Source organism: Coptis chinensis, chromosome 3, assembly GCF_015680905.1.
Source record: "Coptis chinensis isolate HL-2020 chromosome 3, ASM1568090v1, whole genome shotgun sequence".
Lineage (NCBI taxonomy): Eukaryota > Viridiplantae > Streptophyta > Magnoliopsida > Ranunculales > Ranunculaceae > Coptis > Coptis chinensis.
The window spans coordinates 9,195,096-9,218,863 of NC_141458.1; the positions used below are offsets into that span (position 1 = coordinate 9,195,096).

Genomic DNA, 23,768 nt, shown 5'->3' on the forward strand with positions numbered 1-23,768 from the left:
AAAACTCTAATCGTCCCCTCTTCAGCACCCAATCAACCACCAACACATCCACCTCAACCCAACAACAATCTCACAACAAAATTCAAACAAAACAATAATTTCAATCACACAAAAACTCAGGACGGTTTGGTTTTGTTTGGACGCCATTACTGCTCGGCAAAAGCGTCGACAGCCCCATCTCACGACACCAACAACAATCAACCGCCGTCAACACAATAATAACCACAACAGTTAACATCACCACACAATCAAACAAAACCCATCATTCAAACCCAACCAAAAATATATGGGACGATTTGGTTTTGATGGCGACGCCATTAACAACCGGTGTCAAGGTGTCAAGGCTTTGACAGCTAAATGCTAAAATTTGTCATAGTTTTATTTACTGTAGTACTGCAAATTTTGTATCTATCAGTCGGCACCAATATAGAGTTTACCAAAATCTCAAATATGTACAACAGTATTACTGATAGGTTTAGCAGAAACAAATAATTAACCAAAATAAACCTCTTCAGACTACTCACCGTTTATAAACCGAACAACGAGAAAAATCTTGAAAGACCGAAGTCGACTTTTGCGCGAAAGGACGATCTTCCTCGTTCAAAACCTTTTCTTCTTTCAGTAAACTCCCTTTTTTTTTTCTAAAACTCTCGCTGTGTTTTTCCCTAAAACTCTACGTGAGAAACCCCTTTTTTTGTTTTTAAAACTTCACCGAAAAACAAGGATAACTCTTAGTTACTTACGGGACTTTTATCCCTAAGCTGATAGTTATCATCTATCCGTTTTATCTATTTTTATTATTATTATTATTATTCATATTATTATTATTATAGGAAAAGCAAATAAAAGACGGGGTGTTATAAGTGGTCTTACCAGCCTTGTGTCGGCAGTCCAAGGCACATGTTCGAAAATTTTCAAGATTCCATGGCCATCTCGTGTTACAATAAGCATCCTGATATATTTCTCACTATGACTGCAAACCCATACTAGGAGGAAGTTGTTGATATGCATTGTCTATGCACCAAACCGCAACTCATCGACCTGAGGTGGTGGGCACGTGCCTTTGAACTAAAGCAAAGGGCCTTGATGAAGGAATTTTTTTAAAAAAAAAGGTGTGCTTGGTAATGCAGTTGCACATGTCTACACCATTGAGTTTCAAAAACGCGGGTTGCCACATATGCATGCACTTATATATCTTAAACATTCCGACAAGATCCGCGTACCTGCTCAGGTTGATCGCATTGTATGTGCAGAGTTTCTTGATCCAGAAGCCGAACCTGATTTGTTTCGGACTGTCCTCACATGTATGGTTCATGGTCCATGTGGACTAAAAAAATCCTAACTCTCCGTGCATGGTAAATGGTCAATGCAAGCATCACTACCCCAGGACTTTTGCAGATGTTACCACCATGGATAAAGATGGATATCCAATCTACCGTCGTCGTGACAATGGTAGATCATATATTGTGAGAGGGCATACAGTTAATAATAGGGATGTTGTTCCTTATAATCCTTATCTTTCTAAAATGTTCAACTGCCACATTAATGTCGAAGTTTGTGCTGGGATCCGTTGTGTTAAATACATTCACAAGTATATATTTAAAGGGCATGACAAGACAAAAATGGTGTACAGTGACTTGGATGAGATCCAACAATACTTGGATGCGAGATACATTGGACCCCCTGAAGCTGTTTGGAGGTTGTTAAGTTTCCATCTACATGAGGAGATTCCCACAGTTGTACGCTTGGCACTTCATCTCCCCAGAATGCACCGCGTAGTTTATAAAGCAGACGAATCAGTCAATGATATACTATCAAGAGCTGAGCATCAGAAGTCAACTTTGACTGCCTTCTTTGAGTGTTGTGCATCATATCTAAGAGCAAGCAACCTCACTTATCAAGAGTTCCCAGAATACTACGTCTGGAACAAACAATCACAGACTTGGACATACAGGAGACAAGAAGGAAGATTTGCTATTGGTAGAATGTATTTTGCCAGTCCTAACTCCGGTGAGCGATTTTACTTGTGCTTACTTCTCACGGTTGTAAAAGGACCCCATTCATTTGATGATCTGAAGAGGATTGGAAATAGTCCTCCACTTCCAACTTTCAAAGATGCCTGTGTTGCACGCAGACTTCTGGAGGATGACAGTGAATGGGTGCAATGTCTACAAGAGGCTGCAATTATGCAAACTGGATATCATCTTCGCCGGCTATTTTGTGTTATTCTCGCAGAGTGCAATCCTTTGCAACCCCATACACTGTGGCATGATTTCTGGGAAAATATATGTGATGGCCTTCTACACAAGCTTCGCACACTGTTCAACATTCAAGAACCTACCCCTGCTGAAGTGCAAGATTACGGTTTATTTCTCTTAAATGAGATTCTAATAGAGTCAGGTAAATCACTAGCTAATTTCCCTCCGATGCTGATGCCTCTGTTAACTACCAGATGGAACTTAGCTGTTTCAAATCGTCTCATATATGACCAACGGCAATTTCAGTTTGACCCTCAAAATGAAATAGCACATAGCAACAGGGCACTCTTTAATGCAGAGCAAGACTTCTCGTATAAAGTAGTGATAGATTCGGTTTCCAAAGATGAAGGGAAGCTATTTTTTTTAATGGAGCAGCCGGAACAGGCAAAACTTTTGTGTACAACACAATCGCTGCTACGTGTCGTGTTGAGGGGCATATTGTTATTATGGTTGCTTCATCTGGAATAGCTTCATTACTGTTGGCAGGCGATCGTACGGCTCACTCAACTTTTTGCATCCCAATAGATATTCTTGATATCTCTGTTTGTGGGTTCAGTAAGAATTCAATACATGCCGAATTATTCAGGGGAGCTAAACTTATTATTTGGGATGAAGTCCCAATGCAAAACAAGTTCTGTGTGGAGGCAGTTGATCGGACACTCTGGGATACTCACGACAATAATAAACCTTTCGGTGGAATAACAGTGGTGCTTGGTGGTGATTTTCGTCAATGCCTTCCAGTTATACCCAAAGGGGTTCGGGAACAGATTGTGCGTGCTTCCTTGCAGTCTTCCTTCCTCTGGAATCACATTCATGTTCTAACTCTTGCCCAAAACATGCGATTGGAAAATGGAAACTCTGCAAATATTGCGTTTGCAAATTTCTTAATGGAGGTACCAAACTTTCCATTTTCCTTTCTACTATTTTCCTTCATTCTAATATTCATTTGCATCCTTCTTTGTACTATTTTTATTCGTACTAATATCATTACTATTTTCTCCTTGCCACGCTTATATAGGAACTGACCCAAGCGAGACAGTTGACCACAATTCAACGATGTGCAAATCTTCAAGATCTGATTTCTACTACATATCCTCAGCTTGATCAAGCTTCCACTGTTACACCCGAATATTTAACTGAGCACACAATTTTATCAGCACGCAATGATGATGTCAATGACATTAATGCAACTGCTTTAAATATGTTCCCAGGGGAAAGCACTCTTTTTCTAGCTGCAGACAAGATGACAGACGAGGATGCAACCAATCCAACCAATATTAATCAATACCCAAATGAGTACCTAAACTCACTTGATCCAGCTGGTCTGCCACCGTTTCGTCTCAACCTTAAAGTTGGCTGTCCTATAATGTTGTTGCGAAATATTGCTCCCAAAGATGGATTATGCAATGGAACCCCGCTTTGATGGTGGTCCAATGTCACCCACATGTTCTTTTGCAAGAATTTTAACCGGTGAAAAGGCGGGGTAATCATCTATTTATTCCAAGGATATCTTTGTCATTTATCGCCTTCTCGATTTTCCTTTCCATATGACAAGAAGACAATTTCCTGTACGTGTTGCTTATTCAATGACTATAAATAAGTCACAAGGACAATTGGTGAAATATGTGGGAATTGACCTTCGTACTAAAGTTTTCACTCATGGTCAATTATATGTTGTATGTTGCCCTATCAAGGTGCACTTCTTCAGACAGAATCAGTATTCTCCTCCCTCCAAATTCGGGAAATCGTACCCCAAACTTTGTATACCCAGAAGTTTTACTATAATTCGTAAGTTCTTTTCCCATTTACTTTGAGTAGTTTCTCATTGACTTCATGGTCATCAAATTTATACATGTGTATTGGTTCTGACTTGGTTAATGTGCTTCATTCTATTTATGTAGTTCTGTGACTTGGAGTGTATTTCCATTTTGTCCGTTTCTATGTTGGAGACTTCATTACACACCTTGGTTAGCGACTTTTTCTTCTATACATCAGTTTAGCTTCATTACGCACCTTCATTCTATTTAACCTTACATCAGTTGAATTTTTTCTTCTATACAAATCTATTTACACTTCCTACTTAGTGGTGATGTCTGTTTATGCTCTTTAAAACTTAAAGATCTATGTTGAACGAAGAAACTTTGATTCTCATATCTATGCTTATCCGGTATGTTCCTTCCCTTTTCTATGTTGAAGTGCCCTTTTTATGTTACTGACTTACTGTTCTTATTTGTTATTTTTTTTTATTATTGCAGGTTTGACTGTGCAAGATCTTTAAGCAAAGAAATGGAATTTTGGGAGCCTTTCTCATTAGGAAATTTTCCTTTTAGAGATTTATGGTTTTTTTCATTGAGTGACTGAAGTTTTGAATTCTCGGATGACGGAATTTTCTTTATTTTTGGTACTTGAAACTTTTATGCTGCTAGGAATCAATGTAGTTTGATGTTTGCTAGAGTCAATATGTAGTTTGTTTATTTCATTGTTTCTACTTTTCTTGATGGAGATTATGATATCCCAAGGTTCACTTTGATTTTTTTTTTTTATGCGGTGAATTTATGATTCCGTGGTTACCGTGTTTTCCTCCAAATAATGAGGTTTTCCCCGACGATATGCGCCTAAAGCATAATACTAGCATCCGATGTGATTTCATAAGCTTTACAGACTTAAGCTTTTACAGGGAGGCTTGTGAGTTGTGTCATGCCTAGGAGAAGAAAACCGGGATAGCAATTAAGAAGTTTTTCCTCACTCACGTACTCTATGAAACTACTCGAGGCATCATCACTCCATTTGAGTGTTTCACGAATCAGGACTCGTAGAAGCTAGGGATCTTGTGGAAACGGGGAAAGTTCAGTTGGCAGAGGTATTTTTTTTTTTGTGTTTCATCCTCTCTGAGCCATTTGTTTCCCGTACAGATTTTCTTTTTGTTTTATTAGATAGATTGGTGGAAGCTATGTTCTGCTCTGGGAATTGTTTAAGGGAATGCTTAATAAGGCTTACACTTTGTCTGGCCATTGCATTTTCCATACTTCAGCAAGTATGCTCTTTCCATATACCCACATTTCATGGTTTCCATTTTCTTTTTCCCTTTTTAAGCATCACTTTTTAGTGCTACCAACACAATAATTTAACTGCTCTGTGCTTCTGTTTGACTGCGGGTACTCAGACATCACTTTCTGTTTGAGTGCTACCAACACAAAGAACTTATCATAAATGACCGCTGCCTCGGATTGGACCACCCAGATACTGCTCACATGTACCAATTAATCTATCAATCCCCTCATTGAATAACTGGTTTCATTGTTACAGCTATGGCAATATGGCTCTCTTCTATCCTGGTCTAAACCAAACGGAGCTCGCTCTACGGCAAATGTCCCAGGACATTGCTCCTACTAAGTTTATCATGTGGTCCTGATCATCCTGACATGGCTGCAACTTTCATAAATGTAGCTATGATGTACTAGGATATATGAAAGATGAATACAGCTCTTCGTTATTTGCAAGAAGCCTTAAAAAAGAATGAGCGCCTTCTTGGTGAGGAGCATATTCAGACCGTTGTATGCTATCATGCTTTGGCCATGCTATCAGCATATTTATGGTTTTTTTAATCAAGTGACTGAAGTTTTGAATTCTCGGATGATGGAATTTTCTTTATTTATGGTTTTGGCACTTTGTTTATGTAGTCTGAGAAAAATGAGCTTCGTGATGAGAAGCAAAGGCTGAAAGCAGAGAAAGAGAAGCTGGAACAACAAGTTAAAGCCATGAGTTCTCAACCAAGCTTCATGCCTCACCCTTCTGCCATTCCAACTGCATTTGCTCCTCAAGCTCAAGCACTGCAACAAGCCGATGCCATTCATCGGCTACCACGAGTTGCCATGTGGTAATTCATGCCACCTGCAGCAGTTGATACCTCACAGGATCATGTTCTTCACCCTCCGATTGCCTAAAATGGCATTCTTCGACTATTCAGTATGAATTTTCTGTTTTGGTTAGTGATCATTTATTGTTATATGTGACTGTTCTTGACTATGTTAATTGTTTAAAGTCAAAGACTTGATTAGTGGATGATGACTGCTATTAAAAATGGTTGAACTCCTATTTTAGTTTTTGGGTTTATGTGGATCATTTGTAAATGCTAATAAGGAGATTTTGACTTCAGTTATTGGGTATTGACATCTTTTGAAATTTTTCAGCAAAAAAGGACATCTTTTGGAACCATCTGCAACTAATTGGTGCTTTGTGCTATAAAGTTTCTGAATTAGCATCAATTCCTGGATAAGCATTTGCAAATATGCACCTATAGCTCTATTTTTTTTTAGAAGCCACTGTAAATGGGGAACTTGGTTGTTACTGAGTGGTTTTGGAGTAGGCGAGTTGTCTGATACTCTGATGTGTTGCTCCCTTTCTATCTCTGTTTTAGGAGCATCTTCATTTGTATATTTTGGCATAGAGCAGTCTGACATATTTCCTAAAGTCACAAAGTTTCCGTATAAACTTCACTTCACAAACATCAAAGAAATGTTTTTATTCCCATATGAACATTATTTTGCTTCACATAACCTTTTGCTGCTTGGTACATAACCTTTTGTTGTTTGTGATGACTTGGTACATAGTTCATGAACAGTGGAAATCAAGTAATAATGGCAGTGAATGCATATGCATTTGAATTTGCTAAACTGGAATATATAAACCTTTTTTGACAGTCTTCTGTTGTCTCACGTCAAAGCCTTTAAAAACATGATTTTATAAGATTGCAAAGAGCATCCACAATCCAGACTCCAAACAACGAGAATCAAACAGAATGTAAACGTATTATGAAACACCTAAACCAAAACATTTTATTCGAAAAGCAATTGCACCTTATTTGTTTGGAACTGATCACTCAAGTCACCTCTGCTTATTCTTCTTTTTCTTTCGATAATCAAGTTACCAGGTGATGTTTTGGTGTAAATATGTACATGGGCATGTAAAGGTACTAGGTAGCGTACGCTGAAAGCATGGCGAGTTGTTCAGTGCCGTACGACACGGGCAAACCCTAGTATATGTATAATATGCACTTGTTTTATAGTAAAAAAATTAAAAAAATTCATAATTATAAATAAAAGGTTTATGTTATACACTTAGGAATATTGGTATTGTTTCTTTCTCCATGATGATATTAGTATAGATATTTCATGTTAGCTCTTATATTATAATAGTTTTTAGAAATTTAGGTTAATATGTAGGTAATAATCATTGCATCTTTCTATAAATATATTGCATGAGTATCTATGATTGTTTGGCAGTAAGTTTCTGAAATCTAGGCTAGAGTACTTATTATACAAATCCAGTGAGAATATAGCCTAAAGCCTTATATGAGTGAAATATTTGAGAAATGACACAAGGGAGAAGTAAATTCCGAATAGAAAAATCACTCGTCCACTTGCTTGATCACTATACCATATCCTAAGCTAGAATTTAGGCCCTTTTTGGATCAATATAGCCAAAAATTCAAATCTATATGAAATTACTTCCGCTAGTCGCCATCTGAGCTTTTCTTTAGACTTTCATAAACCACAAATCCTTTACCCTTTTACAAAACAAAATAAAAATAAAAATCAGCCTACCCATCTTTGAATGAGTCTGAGAATAGAGATGAAATGAATAAGAGGAAAGAGAAAGACCTTTGAAACCAAGAATTTGTTAGTTGCTTCAAATAAGAAAAGAAAGTTTCCATCCAAAGAAAAGAAAAGAAAAAGTTAGAACTCCAAAAACATAATCAAAGGAGTCAAAAGCCAAAAGAAAAAGGAAAAATGGCTAAGGATGGAAACAAATTGAAGAAGCAAAGTAAATAACAAGGTTTTCTCTAGTTACATAATATAAAGACTCTATTATCTCAGACTTGTTCTTTTTGAATATCCATTTTCTTTATTCTTAAACCATCACCTAATCCCCGCAATACCTAATAAAGACCTCTAGCTCAATTAGGAATAGGTTAGTGTGATAGTAAGTGACAGATGTGTTTGATTGACTTCGGCTTCCTTGTGTGTCATTGAGATTGTAAGGTAAAGTGTGCCCACTGTGCACTGGAGTGAGCGAAACTTGAGTGGAAAAATCATAGTGGTTTTTGTCTTGACATATATGTGAGGGCCTACTTAAGGACGATATTCCAAAGTTTCATAAACGGACCTATTATTGCATTTCATAGCATAGTTCATTGTATATATGTTTATTCGTAGATGATTGATTATTATGCACGTATTAGCTTAGATTTCGACTTGATTATTCTGTATTCAGTGCTAGTAAAATGTATAGATATTTGAGAATAAAGTAGGAAACAATAATTTTATTACTTAGTCGTTGTTGTATAGATGAAGTTTGTGAGTACCTTCTCTGGAAAACTCTCACGAGGCTATAACTCGTCTACTAGGAAATTCCTAGTGGTTTAAGGCATTGTTGCATACGGTCAATGCAATCGCACTCGGCGAAAAGAGATTAGTTAGAACTTCATTTTTTGTCACTTATATTAATTTCTCATATTTGCTTGAGGACAAGCAAAATGCTGTTTGGGGGTGGTTTGATAAGAGCCCAAAACTGTAGTTTTAACCCTTTAATATCATTACATTTAGACCAATTATGTGTATAATAAATATGAGGTAGTATCGCTTACGCTTACGCTTATGTATTTCGGCATTGAGTCAAATATGTGAAGAAACATGTCACTTTTGTGAGATAAAGGAGCAAAGGTTGGTTGCTAAGAAGTTCTATGATTAAAGGCCAAGATTCAAGAAGAAAAAGCCTTTTTAAAGTCCGGTCAAAGCTAAAAAGTCAAATTCAACGCGGCGTAAATAGAGCGAAAAAAGTCAAATGAGAACTTCCGTGAGGTCAGATCTTTGGACTCATACCTCGGAATTAGGCCTATTATATGTCAAAACGACCGGCTCGGAAAGAGATTTTTAACGGTCTAGGCCTTGACCCAATCAGAGGAGCAAAAGTGGACAAAAAGACTATTGCAGTAATTTCTAGCAAAGAAACCCTTTTTGGACTTATGTAATTAGGTTTTGGGCTTGATTTAAGGGCCCAAAACATGGCTCCAAAACCCATGCACGAAAATGTAGACCTAGCCTCTCTTATATAAAGAGGACTAAGGCATATAATTAAAAATACTTAGACTTAGATTGATATAATTAATTAGAGTTAGATAATTAGGATTAGACTTAGTTATTAGTTTAAACCTTAGTTAATTATTGTTCTTCAGTATTCATTAGATTAATAAAAGTTCATTATTGTTCTTCATTATGTCTCCTTTTTATATATCTGTTTATGATAGTCTAATAACATCTAGCTAAACCTCCATCTGAGGGGTTTGATGAAGCTTGATGAAGACTTGATATGTTAGTTAAAATTATTGCTTGTTAAGAGTTTCACTCTAGAAAGATAGTTGATTCGCCATGAGAATGGATTGGACTTCCTCACATGCTAATTATTAGTTGGCAGAGATTGCCATGAGTAATTAGGGATCAACACTTAATCTTATTTGATTAGGACTGCAATAATCTACACTAACATATTAGGAATGCATCAAGTGGATTCAAATCTCCTTAATCCCTTCTCCATATTCACATTTCAATATTCTATTATCATAGTATAAGTTAAACATCTTATTAAGTTCAATTGCCATATTAGTGTAATTTAATTCATTACTCTCTTTCTGTTTTGTTAGTAGCGATTAAACTAGCGGAAACTTATGTTTAAAGGACTAGGAGTGGAATGAATTCTCTACTCCATTTATTGCATGATTCAAGAGAGTAGATAACTTTGATAGTCTAAAGTAAAATTACTATTATTTACTTCTATTTAAGTTTAATTAGTTAAGTAGGAGTAAATGATAGTTTTTACATTTATCATTACCTCCCTAAAAAATGATGGTGGACAAGTACGAATCGCAAAGACCAACTTGGAGAGCCCAACATAAGCTCGTAAGAGTGCTAACTCACACTGTGGATCCTCCAATACAGCTAAACGGTCCATCGAAGTTATATAATTTTCAACACGCTTGCGAGCAAGACTCATGACAAAAGAAGAATCAATGCTAACTACCCCTCCAAGCAACCTGACCCCCATCTGAGAACGGGATAAATCTGAAGGAAAAAGACCGGGAGTGGAGCGATGTGGATCTAGTGATGGCCAAAATATCTTAATCTTAGCCACATTAAGAACCAGCCTATAAGAAGGTCCTTCTTCCTAAATCATACGCAGAGCTGCCACCACCTGTTCTGTATCCCCAATTAGAGTCCCATCATCTAAGTACCAAGCCTGGAGCAATAACTAACAGTTGGACTGGATATGTAGGATCAGAGGGTGCAACACAAGTGCAAAGAGAAAGGGACCCAACAGATCATCTTGCTGAACCCCAGAAGCAGACCATATATAATCATCCCCCACATATTATCTCGCAGGCTGAAAATACAAATACTCGACCCAGGGGGCAATAACGGGGCAACGAATGCGAACCTCTCTCAACATAGTAGTCCGATCAGCCATGTTAAAGACATTCTGAAAATCTACTAGCAACATAGAAAAAGATGTATTGTCACCATTAGCATATACCATACGATTGACAGCATGCAAAATCGCCTTTGCTCCACCAGGGACACTGACCCCATACTGAAAATCCTGCAAGTACCCTACTACCATTTTTTTTTATTATTTATTTATTATTATTATTTTTTTAATCTGTGTTTTTCTTCACCCATTTTTTTTTTGTTTCAAGTACTCATACCTTTTTGCTTTCTATTCGAAGTTCCCTTGCACTTGAGGGAGTCATACAAAACCATGATTTAAAGGAATAAAGTATAATGAACACTCGTCCTTTATCAATATACAAAGAACAATCAAATCGATTCAATCAAAACTTTTCCTCATCTGATCTTCAAAGAACCCAAAAGACTTGAGCGAAAACTAATGAATTGGAAAGAAAAAAAAAACAACAAGCAACAAGCAACAGGAGGTAAGAAGATTGTTTCTTTGAATATCAATTCTTTTGTGTTTTTATATTTGATTCATTCCCCCCCCCCCCGGTTCTTATTTGATTAATTATTTGATGTTTCTTAATTGAAATGTTACAATTTAATATTTTTTTACTCGAGTTTAGATTTAGAAGACCCTTTCTCTGCCCTTTGATCTTTTGATTTTTTTTTTACAATTGGTTATTTGGGGTTGCTCTTCAACTATTTTCTTGCATCAAAGCAAAATTCGACTTTTCGTCTAATTAGTTTAGATGTGAGACCAATTCTTTTCTTATTTGATTTATATCTCAATTTAGTTGAATAATGCATTTCTTAATTGTGAAAGCGGGTATTGAGAGAGATAATATCAACTTCATTAAATTAGATATAAGAAGCCATTATAGGGTCGCTCTTTTAGAGTTTTTTAATTACTGTTGAATTCCTTTACTATTATTGTTTTATTACTGAGTTATTTCGAAGAAAAATTAGGCAATTAGTAATGTTAGTGAACTGAAAATAAAGCATTGTGAACCACCATTAATTTGGATTAATGCACACTAAGACTATCGATATATGTCATATATTCCGTTCTCTTTCAAAAAAATATAATTAATCTTAGTTGTTGTTGCAGGCTTGCATTATAGAAACCACTGTTTGTTTAATGTTGAAGTGTTGAACAAAGAATTGTATTTAATGTTGAAGTAATTTCTCTCGAAGTGGAGAGCTGGGACACAATTGAAAATGTTAAAGCAAAGGTTCAGGACAAGGAAGGTGTCCCACCTTATCAGCAACGGTTGGTCTTTTCTGGTAAGCAACTTAATAGCATGTGGGATACCACATGGTCTATCTTTGATAAAAGTATTTAGTCTTTAGCCTTATCACTAGAATTAGTTACGGAGTAGAAGTTGTTACTCATGTATATCTTTTGCTGTAAACCAGTTTTATAAATAAAACATGTCTCTTAGTCTAACCTCAAGTTGAGGAAGACAACTTATGCAAAACGTTAGATGAATAGCACTCAAACTCACAACAATACTTAGAAAACTCTATTCTGATTAAATTCAAATTGCATAAAAACTGCGTTTCAAAACCCTAACTAAGCCATCATATAGGCATACCAAACTACATGCGAAAATAAAAGTTGTGGGCTCTTGCATTGCGATATGCACAAGGCCCAACTACTGACAAAAATAACAATGCAGACTTAAGACTCAAAGGGGCGCTCGCCCTCTCCTAGCGCCTGACATAGGGGCGCATGCCCTCCCTTCACATCTAGCTTCTGACATGTTTCACTCCAACTACATTGCATTGCTCTAACCTGCATCAACAACCCATTTTATGAGTTTTCATATAGTATTAGAGCAACTTTAATATTTCATCTCTTTTATCAAATTTTTTTTCTCTAGTTCTTAGTCATGGCAAATGGGGATGAAGTTTTAATTGGTGTCGCCGACAATCAAGGAAGCAATGATGTGTTCTTCGTTCATCATTCTGACAATCCTACGGCAGTTCTAGTATCTCTGCCACTCTCCAGTGATAACTATGGTATTTGGATTTGTGCAATAACCATGGCATTCCGGGCAAAAATAAGCTTGGATTTGTGGATGGTACTATTCAGAAACCAACTGTTGCTATAGAGTTGTGTAAATGGGAACGATGCAATGATTTGGTGAGTAGTTGGATTCTTAATTCAGTTTCTTCTGACATTCGGACTAGCATCCTCTATGCAGATTCAGCTAATGAAATTTGGGCAGATCTACGAGAATGTTATTCTCAGTCTAATGCACCGAAAAAGTTTCATCTAAAGCAGTCACAATTTGCACTGAAGCAAGAGGATTTGTCGGTTTCTACATATTTTACCAAGTTGAAATCGATATGGGATGAGTTAAACTCGATAGCAATTATAGTGCCTTGTACTTGTGGACATGGTCAAGCTTTCTCTGAGATTCTCTAACAAGATAGGGGCATGGAGTTTCTACAGGACTTACATGTTCGTTTTGCATCGATTTGTAGTCAAATACTACTGACTCATCCATTTCCTCCTGTTACTAAATTATACTCTCTGGTTCGCCAAGAAGAGAAGCAACAGGAAATCAATTCCTTGATTGGCAAATCCATTTGTTGAAGCCGCTGCTCTCCATGTTAACAAGTCTGAAGGAAGGCCTAATTATTCTCGAAATAGAAATTTAAATCGCTTCAATCCTTCTAATCGACGTAATAATCGTCCACGTTCCCATTGCGATCACTGTGGTTAGGATGGACACCTTGAGGCCACTTGCTATAAGCTACATGGTTATCCACCCAAACAACCAAAACATGCTCCATTGGCAGTAGCAAATGCAGCAGCACAGTCCGGAGGTACTACACAATCTAGTGCACATTCATTCACTCGGGACCAATACACAAAGCTTCTAGCACTTCTCTCTTCATCAGGTACCGATGCAAATGTTCTCACCACAAATCTTGCAGGTATAGCATTATCCATACCCCCTTTCTCTTCATAGATTATTGATACAGGGGATTCCCATCACATGTGCTCTTCATTAAATTTATTTTCCTCTTATATGAATGCACCTCTAAATACTTCAGTACAACTGCCTTATGGTACACATGCAATTGTCACTCATATTGGGACAGTTCTAATCTCATATGATCTTATGTTGGATAATGTATTCCATGTACCTTATTTCAAGTTCAATCTCCTTTCTATTAGTCGACTTACTCGATCTCTTTGCTGTTCAGTAACATTTACACCTGATAATTGTTTTTTTCAGGACCCGTCAACGAAGAGGAGGATTGGACAGGGTGAATAGATGGACTCTATTTCTTGAAAACACCTTCAGCATTAGTAGCTTCTAGTTCTTCGAGTTCCGACTTATGGCATTCGCGGTTAGGCCATCCGTCGCATCAACGTCTTCGTTTTTTATCTTAACAATTTCCTTATGTTCAATGTTCTAATAAAAATGTCTGTGATGTTTGTCCACAAGCAAAATAGTCTCGTTTAACTTTTCCTTTGAGTAATATCAGTACTAGCCGCCCTTTTCAATTGATTCACTGTGATGATCCCATCCTTCTCTATCCGGAGCACGATATTTACTTACGATAATAGATGACTTTACACGTTCAACTTGGACTTACCTCATGCATGTAAAATCAGAAACATCAAAATTTCTTAAATTTTTTTTTGCAATGGTGGAAAAACAATTTCAGTTCAAAATTCATGAAGTTTCTTCTGGGAATGGTAAAGTTTATATTCCCCAAATTCAACAATTTCGTTCCAATAATGGAACCGAATTTCTCTAAAATGAAATGCAATCTTTTTTTAATACACATGGGGTTATTCACCAACGTAGTTACGTAGGGACTCCTTAACAAAATGGAGTAGTCGAACGCAAACATCGTCACCTACTTGAAGTTGCCCATTTACCAATCATTTTTTGGGGTGAATGTATTCTTGTTGCCACCTTTCTAATTAATAAAATGCCTACTCCAATCCTTTCTAATAAATCTCCACGGCAAGTTTTGTTTGGATCTCATCCTAATTACTCTAATCTTTGAGTTTTTGGGTGTCTTTGTTTTGCTAGAAATTCCAATATCAGGCACAAATTTGATGCTCGTGCTAAACTAGGTATTTTCATTGGATACCCAAATGGTTAGAAGGGTTACCGTGCTTATGATATGGAAAACAAATTTATTTACATCTCTCATGATGTTGTTTTCCATGAACATATTTTACCCTATATAGAGATAAATCTCATTCACCAGCTCCACACAACGTGGCTGTTAGACCACTTGAGAACATCTTTAGGAGAGACACTTTCCTTGCATCAAACACCAAATTTCCAACAATTTGGTGTTTTTTCAACTTCAGGAGAGTCACATGTTGATGAAAACACCAAAAAGACACCAAACTAAACACCAAATTGGCCAATATTTGGTTCCAGCTTTGGTGCTGTACCAAATCTCTCACGCGGTTTTGGCAAAACCGCGCGGTTTTTCCAACACCGCATGGACTTGGGCTGCTAAGTGGGCTTCTATGGCGCGGTTTTGCCAACACCGCCTGGGCTTGGGCTTCTATATGCACGGTTTTGCCAACACCGCGTGCGTTTTTTCTTAAAATTAGGAACTGTGCATAGATGTTAAGAAATTAAGAATTGTGTATAGAAGTTAAGAAATTAAAAATTGTGCCATTGAAGAAATTAAGAAATTAAAGAAATTAAGAATTGTGCAATCCAAAATCTATGATTATGATCTAATATCCAAAATGATTCAAAACCTATCATATTACATAAAATTTATTTTGCTCTCTTCTTACGCCCCTTACCACTCGATGCCTCTCCTCTCTCTATTTGGATGTTCCGAAGTTGCTCCTCTAAGTTCCTAACCTGAGAACCAAGATCTTCTCTCATGCGCGCGACGGGCGGTTAACTACCTTAGCCCGAAGTTCCTCATATCCCCTGATGTTGTTGCGTGTACACCTGCTGAATATCCTCATACGCTTTTCGCGTCTCGTCATACGCACGTTGGGATTGCTGATATGTTTGAGAATATGCCTCCTCTCTTTCTTGGCTATAATGATACACAATAGTCCTCATCCCATCAAGCATACAAATCTGGTTCTCATAACTTTCCCGAACCTCAGCCTGAAAATCCAAGAAAATACATTGTGAGTACATATTATATATATAACGAATAAGAAAAATAAAATAACTAAACTCACCGTGGTGTACTGATCAATCTGCGGCTCTAACTCATGGCAACGAGCACGAGGCACCTCAGGAATGGAAATGTAAGTAGCCTCCCCATCAGGTCCACACACGGCAAACATCTGAGGATTACTAGCAGACACCGGAGCTGGATGATATGCATTCAGAGGTTGTGGGTTGTAAACAGGCTGTGGCGGATGAGGAATACGTAGCTCACGTCTCATCCCTTCTAGGCCCACAAACTCGAAGTTGCTAGCCCGACCAACAGGGGGCAACAACGGACCCATGGAGACACGGTTCCACCATCTATAATACTGATCAGCAGTCTGCTCAACAACAAAAGAAGACGCATCTGGCCAAGGACCACAATTGGCATGAACTTCATGAACTTGAGTTCTACTTCACGACTTCGCATCACTAACATCTGGCATAGGAGCACATGGAACTCCATAACATCCAGTCATCTGTCTCCAACATCTGTCGCCACAAGATTGAACCTTACCACGCGTCGCAAGAAAACAACTCGTGACTTGACAACACACATCTTTGCCGCATGGCCGGATCGTCAAAGGCAATAGACAAACGCCAATGTCTCCACTCAATAGATGACAATGATCTAATATCAATCTAAGCACGAGCCATACAGACATTATTTCTAATCTGCCCCCTGTTACGAGTCAAGTGAGGCCCTGACCAACTAGCAAATCTAGGGTGAGTATCAGCAATCATGTCTATGTTAGGACAAAGACATCGGAAGTACTCATAAAACCAAATCTCTAAAAGTCCTGTGAATCCTGCAATCTGAGGACTTCTACTTCCGAATGTCTGTGAAGCTTTATCTAACGCCGATATCAATGTGGCATATACTGAGCTACCAAGGTCATAATCTCTCATATTATGCAAATCAGAAACATAAGCATAATATTCAAGTCGTAACGTAGAATGACCATTGGAAAATAGAACATGCCCAATAAAAAACATAAAAAAAGCCCTAACATACACATCAGCACCCTCACTACCAGGTAGAACAGTCAAAGCTAACTCCGCTCGTGTATCAAGATGCAAGAGGGGTTCCATATATGCAGTCTTAATATGAGATAGCTTAATACTGGAAGAATCATAAGCATCGGCATCCAAGCGAGGAAAACTCATAAGCATACTACCCATATTCTCATAATGTGTATTAAAAGGTATCAGTTGGCCTATACCGATACTCAACCTAGAAATCATGGTAAAGTCTAGTGGTGTGAACCCTAACTCCACACAAGGGAAATGAAATGTATGAGTTGTATTCCACTATCTTTCTACTAAAGCTATGACCACTGCCCAATCAGCCTTCTCATAATCAACATCAACCAAAAGACCCAAAGGTATACACAAAATACTATCTCTAATATGTACAAACTCATCCAAACTCTTAATAACCTTCAACTACTCTCTAACACCAAGTAAAGCCGATCTAACTCGGTAGTCAATAGCATGTTGATATTATGAAAAAATAATAATGCGTATAAGATAAATAATTAATGCAACTCAACTAATTAATGCATAATATTCAAAATATTTAATCAAAACTAATTAATTACCTGAGTATTAGCCACTGCACTCGACACGTGTTTTGTATCACGTGTAGAAGACACAACTTGCATATCAAGTGCTTCACCGGGATTAAATTGCCAATCGAAGTTGTTCATCTGATACTCAAGTACATACGGATGTCTATCAGTCGGCGCGACATCCTCTGCTTCTTCTCCCCCATCACCAATGTCATTTGTGTACTGCCAATACACATCGCCATTATCATCATCACCCTCAAAAGGTTCAAAAGGATCCATATAAAATTTCAAGAGTTTAGGTAGGTTTTTGTTTATTTTTTTACTAAAGAGAGGGTTCATAATAGAGAGAAAAGTTGAAAGTGATTGAACCGCGTGGTTTTGGTCATGTATATATAGAAATAGCACGCGATGTTGAGAACACCGCGCGTTTTTGGAAAACCGCGTGGGCTTGGGCCTATCACATGGGCTTAAATGGCACGGTGTTGGGAAAACCGCGTGGGCTATTTGGCACGATTTATCCAAAACCGCATTATTTGATGTCGAAAATTTGATGTTGCTCCTAAATATGGTTGGTGTTTTTTTGGTTTGGTTCAAAATTTTGGTGTTTTTTTTTTGTTGCTCTCCTAAAGATGCTCTGAGGATGGTCCAAATTTTAACTACACCCCCCACTCAACTTCCTGATCCTTCTAGTCCACTAATGAATAGTGAACCACTCATTACTTCTCCTGAACTGGTCGACCGCACAGCTATTGATACTTCTGTTGGGATTACTTTAATCCTACATCTTTAACATGCTAATCTATTATTGATCAAAAAAGAAATTAAAAGAAAAATACCTTCAAAGCTGCCGAAATTGGAGATTGACAGTAAATAGAAACTTTCCAAAGCTGAATCCAAATCACGTAGTCTTTAGCTTTCTAGTAGTATTCACCACACAACACACCACAAAACACTTTTGCTTTTCTCCTACTTTTAGTTGTACTTTTCCTGGAAAGACTAATGGTCCCTTTCTAAAAAAGTCATTCTCTTTATATAGAAAATTTTGAGAATACGTAAGTGTGTGTGTAGTGGGATCCACTTAGGATTCCAAGTCTTATCTTAAGAGGATAAGTCCTTGTCATACAAGTACTTGTACTTGATATATTAAAACACTTTTAATATATATCTCTTTAATATGGAAAGTGCCCATTAACAAATCCATATTTACAATAAGGCCCCTGGAACTTTCAAGAAAGTTATTTCCTACCATTAATTATATCTAAGTCCCTCCACCTTACTTGTATTCACAATTAGCCCATTGGAAATTTGTTCTTCACTGTCACACCCATGTCTAATTGACCCAATTTGACATTTAACATTAATTGAGCATTAAGAAACTATTTCTTATACCGGCCAAGTTTGAGCTCAATTAGTTATGTCACAATTTCCTAATACATAACTCCGTAGAGTGGTGGATCCTTTATTAGAATTCGTGATTCAAGACGTCCTACATTTATTACCCAAAACGTTAAGTCTAGTCTATGAATAGACATTACTTTTTAACATCTCAAAGTAATAAATTTGAGACACAATGAATTTTCACAATTCCTCAAGTCTAGAGATTAATTGGTAGAGTGAGATTTGCACACTAACCTTAACAAATAATTTATAGTGTGTTCTCACTTTGATCCCCGATTATCGGCCATGTGACTACACCAATATACAAACTTAGAGCCATACTCAAATGATTGAGATATCATCATCCTATCATATAGCGGTTATGTATATTCTGATCTTATAAGTGAAGCATCCGACTTCACCCCTAATCATGAGCATTCTAGGTAAATAGATACAATCAAATCTCCCATACATGACTCTTCATATGCTTGATTATTCTAATTCTATTACCTATGGAACTTATGATTTCATCATATGATATTAGTTCACCCATATGCATAATAATAAGATTCGTGTATTTAATTAAACATCATCATGTATAAATAATAAATGTTCATTGGCTTTGTAAAGGCCAAATATCCCAACAATCTCCCACTGGCCTTCAAAGCCATATAGCAACCATTCGAAAACCCATACTATTAATATAAGGGTCTGCACATACATATATACTAATATATAGTATTTGGTCCTCATAAACTATATCATTCATAATGAATAGTGTATCATATACATATAAAACCAATAACATAGCCATTGTACCTTCAACCTTCTTGTAAAACACAAGGTCCTTCCTTACATTGATCAAAACCAAACAATTTGATTGTTTGATCAAAGTTTACATTCCAACTCCTTAAAGCTTGTAGGAACTGTAAAGCCTCTAGGTTCTAAAACGCGGTATTTACATCCATTTGCCAAATCATATAGTCATAATGAGTAGCAATCACTAGAAGGATTCTAATGGACTTTTCATGGCTACTGGCGAAAAAGTTTTCTCATATTTGATACCCTCTTTTTGAGTAAACATTTTCTCTACCAGTCTCGCTTTAAAAGTCTCTACCTTTCTATCAACTCCTCTTTAACTTTTGAATAACTACTTATTCTTAATAGGCTTAACATTTGGCAATGGATTAACAAGTTCCCAGACTTTGTTGGAATACATGGACTCCATTTCCAATCTCATTGCTTCAAGCCATTTTCTCGAATCAATATCAGAAATTGCTTCTTTGTAGTGTATAGGATCTTTATCCATGTCATCTGATATAACATAGAAAGTGTCCCTTAATAATAGGGTTAACTTTTCTGGAGGTCTAATTGCCCTCCCACTACTTAATTTTAAGTACTAGAGTAGGTTTAGATAAACTCTGAACTTGACATGGAAGTTTTATCTAAATTATAAATTAATCTAGATTGAACATAAATAGGAATATCTGCTGACATTTCTAAGGCTTATCTCAAAAAAATAGAGAGAGTTTGAATAACTCACCATAGTCCAAACCATACCCCATAAGGTTATGTTCCTTCTTACTACAATCTCTTTTTGTTGTGGAGTTCTTGGTGCACTTAATTAAAACAAAATCATATTTTGCATTAAGTTACCTTTTGTTTTCACATTTATAGGCCCATGTACATCTGTATGTACTAACTCCATTAACTATGTGGCTCTTAACCATTTACTTTAAAAGATCTATTAGTCATCTCTCATTCTAAGTAAGATTACAGATTGAGAAAGATTATAAAGGGAGTGTACTTAAAATCCCATCTTTCACCCAAGCTATCAATCTTATTCAGATTAATATGACCAAGTTTAAGTGCCACAATTTTGTTAGATTAACTAAAGAAAATACCCTCTTTTGAGGTAATAACATATGATGAATTACTAATATCAAAATCATTTATTTCTAGCATAGAAGAAAGTAAATAGAGACCATTTTCCAAAAAAACCAGAGGCAATAATCTTTTTATTTAATCTGATTACAACTTTTGAATCAAATGAAATAGAATATTATATTCTGACTTATAAAGTGCAGAAACAAAAACCAAATTTCTCCTTATCCCTGGAACATAAAAATAGTCTTCTAAAACCAACATTTTCTTTTCTAATGCTAAACAATAAACTCCTATTGATATTGTAGCAACCTTTGCCTATGCTTCCCTATTCCCTAGTTTCACATCACCACCTACCGGGAGCAAGGGGTCGAGGCCCAACCCTTGTTATTTTCTTCTGTCCCTAGTGCCTGGTACACCTTTTCTTCATTCATCCTTCTTTTCCTCTGAAACTCCTGTAACATTTTACAAAAGTAGTTAGTGGCCTCTTATTCCACATAACAGGTGTTAGAAGGAAAAACCAACTCTTTGGTTTCAAGAATAAAGGATTGCATACCTTTTTTTTTTTGTTTCATAGCCAGATACTCTCTATTCGGCTTCCAATGACCGGGCTTTTCCAATGGTAACAATTACCTTTTGCTTTATCCCCCATTCTTCTCCATTCCCCTTTTATACCAAGGGCAAACTTTTTACCCTTTTTCCACTTGCCTTTGCCTTTTCGGGCTTAAAGCTTGAAACACCAACATTTTCTCGAGACCATTACACTTGGTTTAACCTTAACTAAGTCTTCACCTGGCAGCAAAGAGTTCATTAACTCTCGGTAGTGCGGATCCATATTGTTCATGTTGTAATTCAACTTGAACCCGGATTAAATGAAACCGGCAAAGATCAAAGAATAAAGATCAACTTGAGAATTGGAGTCTATTTCAAAGACCTAGGATCTCCAACTCATTGACATAGCCAATCATCTTAAGGATATGCTCCCTAACCGAGTCCCATCATCCATTTTTGTATTCATCGGTTTGCCATTGCAATCTAACATTTAGTCGCGATTTTGTTCGCCCAAACATCTCTTACAAAATTGGTCATGATCTCAAGAGGTTGCACCAAAATTTTTGTGTTTGGTGCTAGAGTTCGCTTTGACATGGATACCGTGAGATAACACTTGACATCTCATTGGGTCTTTTGACATTTTTGTACTCATCTTTCAAATTTTGCACTAGCATTGTCTGGCCGGTTCGGGGTGGGGCAAGGAGTAGTGAGAACGAATTTGTAACTTTCAGCAATCAAGATAATGTTAATGTTACGCTTCCAGTCCACATAATTAGGACAAGTTAACTTGTTCTCTTTCAAGATAGATGCTAAGGGACTGAAATTTGATTGAGACATATCTGGAACATTTACATATACACAAAAATTACTATAATGCATTTAATATTGGTTTTGGGAATTTAATAAACCAATAACCCGCTTATATAATAAAAATACAACACCCTTCATATTGTATCAATAAGACAAATATAAGCAATGGAAACCTAATACTTATGAATAATCTTTTATCCGTAGGGCATCAAAATTATTCAACTTAATCAAAGGAAGTTCTACTAGACCCATCAATTTTACATACATGTAATATTATTTCCATTATTATTTTTTTTACTAAAAACATAATTGCACAAACCGTAAAGTTTGTTAACTATGTTTTTAGCCAAGTGTACCATCATCATAATTCATTAATATAATCATGAGATAATGAATCCCGTAAGGAAAACACTCCCACCTGGCCATACATTAAATTTTTTCTTCCGAGAATGTATTAATAAAAAAAATATTTTAAGATGCAATTAATTTATCCGTAGGGATCATATTAATCACATCTAAAAATATAATTCCTATTGAATTGATAACGGTGTAGCAAGGGATTTAAATCATAAATTAAATGCCTTTACCACTTGCTTTATATAGACCGAGGGTATTAATGCTTAAATATCAACACTTACTTCTAAGTTAAAAATAAAACCGATTACATAATATGCTTCTAATAATAATGACAATGACGTCTCATGCATCTCATGCCAAAATAAATACATGTCATAATGTCATAGATGTTCTACTGTCATATTATGGAAAGTCTAGATATAGAAACTAGAAGCATATATCGATATTCCCTGGTACATGTTATGCATTATATGTACCTAGCTTAATATTGCTAATAATTACGCACTTAAACACATGTATAACTACTATTCAGGAGGTGTGAGACATCAAACATAAAACTTTAAAGCTTAAGCATAAAAGGAAAAGAAGTTCGCATGTGACTTTATTCTTATCTTTTACAGCAAGTACACATACTTTATGCATCTTTTATGTGGCCCACGTATCAAGAACTAACTCAAAAGCTACTGTTAAAAAAAATGTGCATGCATATACCTTTTACTTTTCTTTCAAAGTAAGTTTTACTTACATATAAGGATGTGTCACTGTCACTGCATGTGGTCGTTAGCTATGAACAAGACTATTAATATAGTCCTTCTTTCTTATGTCCCATCCCACCCACTTTTTGTGTCCTACCCACTTTTAGTAAATAAGACCTTGTCATATGCTAATGCAATACTTTTAACAAGTCCAAGTTAAGAACTTGAGATGCCAACAAGTGAGATCTGTCGTTTAGCTCATTGGTAATGTTATATATATATATATATATATATATATATTAACAAAGAACTTTATGCAAGGCATAAACGTGAACAATACCTCATAGAGTAAAACAGATTTAGTAAAAATCCGTCTTTCACTCATGTACTCACGTTACCGAAATCAACAGATTAAAACTAGATATTTAAACCGATCAATATATGCTAATCTTAAAAAAAAACATGTGATCATATTAACAAAATAATATATCATGTCAATCACCCATATACATCTCCATCCTTTTCTTTTTAACACTTACAAAAAAAAAAAAAAAAAAAAACTAACATCTTATATTAACAACGTTAATAT

The 23,768-nt window shown here is 36.4% G+C and overlaps 1 protein-coding gene across 1 annotated transcript in view; it reads left to right on the forward strand.

The window, feature by feature from the left end:
- The window catches only part of LOC147507775 (uncharacterized), an 89,489-nt gene that overhangs the window by 44,149 nt on the left and 21,572 nt on the right, over positions 1-23,768 (forward strand). The window contains exon 4 of the mRNA XM_086600454.1: positions 11,945-12,064. Within this exon, the coding sequence (XP_086456580.1) occupies positions 11,945-12,064 (120 nt within the window). The remainder of the gene's footprint in view (positions 1-11,944; positions 12,065-23,768) is intronic.